Here is a 7,685-nt window from a genome sequence, read left to right as displayed (position 1 = left end):
AGAGCCAGTGAAGTTTTGATTGGGATGGGAGGTGGTGAATGGGCATGGTTTATCGGTGGAAAATCTTGAGTTTTATCTGGTTACATTTGTATGGGTATGATTCATGGCAGACAAAAGAGGGCTTTACCGGAGCGTAGGAATAGGGAGGGGGATAAGTGAATGCCTTTTTAGGTGTATTAATAGAGGTAGAGAGTCCAGCCTGAGGGAGGTGATGTTAATGTTATCACCATGCCTTGTGCTCAGTTTTAGCTGGCTTGCCCTAAGAAGGATGGGGATAGATTGAAGGAGGACCTTCACGAAGGGTGTGATGAAACAAGAGCTGGGCACCATTTAGCTCTGGGAAGAGAGGATTTTGAAGAAGTGGTGAGAGCTGCCTTTAAATCTCTATGAGGGCAGAGAGGGCACCTGAAAGATAGCCCCACCCCACCCTTTCTTTTTTTTTTAATTTTTAAAAATTTATTTATTTTAACTGGAAGCTAATTACTTTACATTATTGTATTGGTTTTGCCATACATTGACATGAATCTGCCCTGGGTTTACATGTGCTCCCCTTCTTGAACCCCCCTCCCACCTCCCTCCCCATCCTATCCCTCTGCTTCATCCACCCTTTCTACTTCTACTGCAGATAGAGTCGTTTCCGAAGAGTGCTTTGGATTTCAGGGTTCACTTTCCTTGCTTCCCCTTCTTGAACCATCTCTGCTTCTGCCATCCGCCGGGTCACCTGCAGCAACAGGAATGGTCAGCTTGGGGCTGGGCTTTTGGGGGAGTCAGGTAATGAGCTTATTGGGAGAAAGTTAGGGCAGGTGGGTCTCCATGTCCTACAGTGGGAGACCTTTATTGTCTCATCCTACACTATAATCAGGCTTTCCTGTTGGCTCAGAAGGTAAAGAATCTGCTTTCAGTGCAGGAGAGCTGGGTTCCATCCCTGTGTCAGGAAGATCCCCTGGAGAAAGAAATGGCCACCCACTCCAGTATTCTTGCCTGGGGAATTCCACAGACAGAGGAGCCTGGGGGGCTACAGTCCATGAGGAGTTGGGTACAACTGTGCAACTAACACTTTCACACCATAATCTCTGTGGAATCACTGGTTGCACATTCTTGCTATATGTTTTTTCTAATCTGCCAAAATAACACATACCCATCAGAATGTCCAAATATGAGTTAAACCTAAGGGGCTTATTTACAGAAATTTATCCATATTTCATCTAAATTATCTCACATACTGTAAGCTTTGGAATTCCCTGCTTTAGGGAAAGTCACTTCTGGGAGATGGGTGTTCAAATTTCTGTGTTGGGACCCAGGTTGGCCTTGGAGCAGGAGGCAAGGGAGGGGGAACATGCAGAAGGGTTTGGAAGAGGCTCAGCCTGCTGTGCTTCCAGGGGGTGCAGTTGGTAAAGAACATGCCTGCCAATGCTGGAGGCACAAAGGATGTGGGCTTGATCCCTGGGTCGGGAAGATCCGCTGGAAGAGAAAACGGCAACCCACTCCAGTATTCTTGCCTGAGAAATCCCGTGGACAGAGGAGCCTGGCAGGCTACAGTCTATGGGGTCACAGAGAGTCGGACATGACCGAGTGACTGGCACGCACATACAGCCCATTCTGCATGCTCCCTGATCAGGCTGGGTGGGGGTCCCAAGGTACCTTCTCCCCACTCACCTCTGTCAGAAGCTCCAGGATGGGTCCTCTCTTATTGACGAATACATCAACCAGAGTCTGGATGAAGTAGGAGCCCTCCTGGTCGTGTCTGTAGGCAATGTACCCTGGGAATTCCAGAGAAGTGGGCTCAGGGGAGCTCAGTGAGGGTGGGTGACATGTGTGTGTGTGTGTGCGCGTGCGCGCACACATGCGTGAACATGCACCTGCACGCACATATGATGCAAAATGCCTTGGACAGTGGTGGGTCCTGAAGGGGAGTCTTAAGGGTCAGGAGTGGCAGGTGAGGTGGAGAAGCAGGCCACACTGGGTCAGCTGGAAGCTCATACCCTCTATGGTGGAGAAGACATGGAGGGTGTCTGTGTACGTTGGGATGGTTTCAGGAGTGTCTTCTGTGATCATCACAAGATCCCCTCCAGTGACTGGTTCACCAGGGTCCCTTTGTTCTGAAACATCAAGAAGGAAAAGGCAAAATCAGAGAGAAAGAAGAGGGAAAAAAAGGAGGTCATAAGACAGATGGGAAACCCGAGGCTTAGCAGGGGTTTTGGATCTGGGAGGGAGGGGCTCTGTGTCCTTGGCTCTTGGCCCCACCTCCTCGACAAGCCTGCACGATGTACACCTTAGGTTTGGCTCTCAGGGCCCGGCAGTTCTTGTTGTTCAGAGCCTGGAAGAGGTCCTCCAGCTCGACCATCCTCTCATCCTTTCCTTTGAGGCGCCCTTCTAATCCGTGTGCCATGAGAACCACGAAAGCACAGCTAACAAAGTCTTCTCGGGCGTCGATGGCCTGTTGGAATTTTTCCAACTCTTCCTGGAATTGCTGGAGTAAGAGGAATGGCCGGACTCAGGGGTGACCCTGGAATCCACCTTCTCCTTCAGACCCCACCCCTCCCCTGCTGGGCTGGAGCTGGCAGCATAATACCTGGGCGGTAGGGTCTCTCTTCATGGTGCTCTCAAACCCCAGCTGCTGGAACATGCGTTCCAGGGCATCCAGATCTGCCTCAGAACCTTCCCGGGCTTTGGTGACACACAGTGTCAGGGCCAGGCGGGCACCCGACATGTCATATGTCTCCTGGGCCAACAGACAACAGAAATTATCAATGGGGTATGGAAGGGGAGGAGAAAGCAGATGTGGTCCAAAGTTGCCTGGGGGTAGGGTTGCTGAGTAAAATACAGGATGCCAAGGTATACTCAAAGTTCAGATGAAAAAAAAAAACAACCCAAGTTTTAAAGAATAAAGGGCTTCCCTTGTGGTTCAGATGGTGAACCCACCTGCAATGTGAGAGACCCAGGTTTGATCTCAGGGTTGGGAAGATCCTCTGGAGAAGGGAATGGCGACCCACTCCAGTATTCTTGCCTGGAGAATCGCATGGGCAGAGGAGCATGATAGGCTACAGTCCATGGGGTCTCAAAGAGTTGGACATGACTGAGTGACTAACACTTTGAAGCATAAGTATGTCCTCAATATTGTATGAAGTATATTTACATTGAAAGGTTATTTGTTGTTGACATGAAATTAAAATTTGACTGGAAATCCTTTATTTTTATTTGCTAAGTCTGGCAATTCAACCTGGAGTTCATTGTGAACTTGAGTAAGTAACTGCTCCTATTTGAATCTCAGTTTCTAAATATAGGGGCTTCCCTGGTGGTTCAGATGGTAAAGAATCCGCCTGCAGTGTGGGAGACTTGGGTTCAATCCCTGGGTCGGGAAGATCCCTTGGAGAAGGGAATGGCAACCCACTCCAATATTCTTGCCTGGAGAATTCCACGGACAGAGGAACCTGGTAAGCTACAGTCCATGGGGTCGAAAAGAGTCGGGCATGACTGAGTGATTGACACACTTCCAAATAGAGACAATGAATATGTGTGAGGGGGGGATTTTGAGGGTCTCTTCCAGTTGTCACATTTGATAGCTTTGTCTCTCTCTCCATCATTCCCAAGAGTATTCTGAGCATTACCTTCTCACTTGCAGAGGTCTCAGACTTTCTGAGGCTAATTCTGAGATTCTATCTTGTCCTATCAGAGGAAGAATATTGGGGCCAAAATTTCTTGTTTTAGAAGAAAAGCAGGGTGGGACTTCCCTGGTGGTTCAGTGGTTAAGAATCTGCCTTCCAATGCAGGAGACACGGGTTCGATTCCTGGTCGGGGAACTAAGATTCCACATGCCACGGGGCAATAAACCTGTGTGCCACAGCTAAAGAGAAGCCCTCCAGCTGCAGTGAGGATCTTTGTGCCCCCATTAAGACCCAGTTCATAATAACTATGTAAATAGTTATTAAAAAAAGGGAAACAGAATATGAGTGCCATAATTATAGTTTTATCATTGAGACAAAGGTAGCCAGGGTGTCCCCTTCTTTTCCCAGTTGCCACGACTTCAGTTCCATTGCTGAGTCTTTTTCTCCAACTGAATGGTCACAGAGCACCTGAGTTCTGAATCCACATCATGATTTTTCACCCTCTCTAGTGTCTCAAACTGGAGAAGGCAATGGCACCCCACTCCAGTGCTCTTGCCTAGAAAATCCCATGGACGGAGGAGCCTGGTGGGCTGCAGTCCATGGGGTCGCTAAGAGTCGGACATGACTGAGAGACTTCACTTTCACTTTTCACTTTCATGCATTGGAGAAGGAAATGGCAACCCACTCCAGTGCTCTTGCCTGGAGAATCCCAGGGACAGGGGAGCCTAGTGGGCTGCCGTCTGTGGGGTTGCACAGAGTCGGACATGACTGAAGCGACTTAGCAGCAGCAGCAACAGTGTCTCAAACATTAAGTTCCTCTCTTCCCCTCTCCCCAGATGCTCCCACCCCTCTCCCTCGGCTTGCACCCAGCCCACCTCCTCCAAAGGCTGAGGACTGCTCATCTCTTTTGATTCTGAGTCCGAATCTCACCACCCTTGGCTGATCCTAAGGGAAAAGGGACAAGAGAAGATAGGTTAAAGGTCTCCAAAGGAAGACAGAGGGGCTCAGGGGACAGACTAGGTTGTCTATTTGGGTTTTTCAGACTGAACAGGATCCCATTGGTGGGGACTTGGTTCATGTTCAGACTTGGGGCAAGAGATGACAGTCCATGAAGTGTGTCCTGTCTAGTGCGATACTCTGGTGATTCATGTTCATTGCCTCCCAGGTGGCTCAATGGTAAAGAACTTGCCTGCCATTGCAGCAGATGTAAGAGACACAGGTTTGATCCCTGAGTAGGGAAGATCCCCTGGAGAAGGAAATGACAACCTACTCCAGTATTCTTGCCTGGGAAATCCCATGGACAGAGGAGCCTGGTGGGCTACAGTCCATGGGCTTGCAGAGTTGGAATAACTGAGCAACTGAACAATAACGACAATGTTCATTGCAGCATTATTTACAAATGCCAAGATATGGAAACAACCTACATGCTCATGGTAGATGAGTGGATGAAGAAGATACGTATATAAATGATAGAATATTATTCAGCCATGAATGAAATCTTGTCATTTGCGACAACCTGGATGGACTTAGAGGGCATTACGCTAAGAGAATAAAATCAGAGGAAGACAAATGCTATATGATTTCACTTATATGTGGAATCAAAAAGGAAAAAAACCAAAGCAAATGAAGAAACATAAGAAAACATAAACAGAGTTATGGATACAGAAAAGAAACAGGTGTGTTTCCAGAGGGGAGGAGGATGGGGGTGATGAGAGGAATAGGTAAAGAAGATTAAGAGGTGCAAACTCCTAGTTACCAAGTAAATGAGTCATGGGTATGAAATGTACAGTGTGGGGAATATAGTCTGTAACTATTGATATCGTTGTATGGTGACACATTATAATTAGACATTGTGGTGGTCAGTTTGAGATGTACAGAAATATCAAATCACTGTGCTGTGTAACAGGAACTGGTCAGTTATACTCAGAAACAAATAACTTAATAAAAAAGAGATTAGATTTGTGGTTATCAGAGGTGGAGGGGGGAGGGGAATTGGATGAGGGAAGTCAAAATGTACAACTTCTAGTTATAGCATAAATACGTATTAAGGATGTAGTGTACAAGATGGTAATATAATCAACCTTGCTGCATGCTATACGTGAAAGTTAAGACAGTAAATCCTGAGTTCTCATCACAAGAAAAATATTTTCCTATTTCTTTAATTTTGTATCCATATGAGATGATGGATGTTCACTAAACTTATCATGATAATCATTTCATGGTTTATGTAAATTACATCATTATTCTATACACCCTAAACTTATTCAGTGTTGTATGTCAATTGTATCTCAATAAAACTGGAAGAAAAATAAAATGAGAATGTCATCAAAGTGGGGAATGCAATTTTGAAACTGTCCCAGAAGGTCTCAAATCTGAATAGATCAGTTCACCTTCCTCCCTCTGCCTTGAGCCTGAACATCTGTCCAAGCTCTTCATTCTCATCTCTGATTCTGGAAAAGAATGACTTTTTCCATAGTCTTGGCATTTTCCCATTTCTTTACTGTTTGTTACGTTTTCCCCTCAATCTTGAGTGCATTTTACTAGTTAAGACCCTGCTCTGCCAGTCTTGGGGGCATCGGGTCTGCTATGACTTCCCCCCACCATTTATCCATCCAGTCACACATCTGTCCATCCCATCCATCCAACCAGCCATTCATCCATCTGTTCATTCATTTATCCATCCCTCCACGGATCCATCCATGCATTCATTCATCAGTCCATCCAACACCTGCCCATTCATTTGTTCATCCGCTCATCTATCCAACCGTCTACTTCTCCATCCGATCACCCATATGTCTATCTATCCGGCAAATATTTTCTGGGTGTCTATTATGTGCTGGGCACTGGGAATACACTGTATAAGACACACATGATCCCTGCCTTAAGGTAGCTCTAGTTTATGACAGAAATGAGCGTTAAATCTCTACCCATCTGTTAGAAACACACACACACACACTGGAGCCAGTGCTGTGAGGAAAGAGGAATTAAACACTTTGAGAGAGAAAGTGGAAGGAAGCTTAACCTAGAATTAAGTCCCCTTCCCAGCTGTGTGACCTTGAGCATCTCACTCTCCTCTCTGAGACGGTTTCCCTGTCTGAAAAGGAGCTAGAAACAATCGATGCTTTATAGCAATGGCACTGCAAAGTGCGTTTTAGGATCCCTGTTGACCAACTGGAAATTGCCTCTCCCTCCTCTGGGCTCCCACAGCTCTGCCAGTCTATACTTGCATTACAGCTTTCGATTCTTATTCTAGTGACTGAACGAGCAGCTCCGTTTTTAGAACTGATAGCCTGACTTCTCTGTCTCTGTCTCCATCAGGGTCACCAGTGTGGGAATGGGCACAGAGCTGGTGTCAGGAAGAATTTTTTGAGTAAACAAATAAATGAACAAATGAAAGAAAGAATGATGGATGGGTAACTGGATGAACTTTTCTTCACTTCTGCCCAAACTGGACTGAGCATCCGTTCGTGCAGGGAGAGGGAGAAGAGAGAGGAGGAAGTAGGGGACCAAGGGGGAGAGGGGAGAGAGACAGAGATGTAGACTAACACACACTCACATACATACACACAGAGAGACAGAGACAGACAAACACACACGCACAGAAAGAGACAGAGAGGGACACAGACAGACAGACAGACACACACACACAGAGACATTTCATATCACTTACTGACTCCGGAAGTAACTCCTCAAATTCAGGCTCTCTCACCACCCTCCTAGCTGCCAACAAGTCAGGGCACTGAGGAGGGGTCAGGCTCCACGTGCTGACCTTGGAGAAAGGGCTGCCAGCCTGGGATCCTCTCAGGTGTCTCCTGAGAGGCCTGGCTATGAACTGGGCAGCTCAGCTGTCTGGGCCTTTTATTGCTGGCAAGCTTTCTGTTGCTTCAGAAACCTTATGACAGGAGGGACACACCCTTGACACAACCTCGGTGAGGAAACAGAACCAAACGCCCTTGGAACGAGTGATGGCAAAGCTTTGCTGACACCCCCTGGCTAAGGAGGCTGAGGCAGAGCATCCAAATTAGCCAGGGCTTTGATGCCATCCCAACCACAAAGCACCTTCCAGATTCCAGCTCATCA

General features: G+C 47.0%; 1 protein-coding gene across 1 annotated transcript; it reads right to left on the bottom strand.

The window, feature by feature from the left end:
- Positions 1–538: 538 nt before the first annotated feature.
- On the bottom strand, positions 539–7,413 carry CASP14 (caspase 14). The gene is made up of 7 exons (XM_055430650.2): positions 7,276–7,413; positions 4,481–4,550; positions 2,573–2,722; positions 2,245–2,470; positions 1,983–2,099; positions 1,657–1,760; positions 539–721 (listed from the first exon to the last, which is right to left on the bottom strand). The coding sequence occupies exons 2-7, from the start codon at positions 4,505–4,507 to the stop codon at positions 617–619; spliced, it is 729 nt and encodes a 242-aa protein (XP_055286625.1). The 5' UTR covers positions 4,508–4,550; positions 7,276–7,413; the 3' UTR covers positions 539–616.
- Between the last annotated feature and the right edge of the window lie 272 nt (positions 7,414–7,685).

The sequence above is a fragment of the Moschus berezovskii genome, chromosome 8 (assembly GCF_049115385.1).
Source record: "Moschus berezovskii isolate FMDL1 chromosome 8, NW_MosBer_1.0, whole genome shotgun sequence".
Lineage (NCBI taxonomy): Eukaryota > Metazoa > Chordata > Mammalia > Artiodactyla > Moschidae > Moschus > Moschus berezovskii.
The sequence above is the reverse complement of the archived record's forward strand: the minus strand, read 5'-3'. Positions and strand labels throughout refer to the sequence as shown.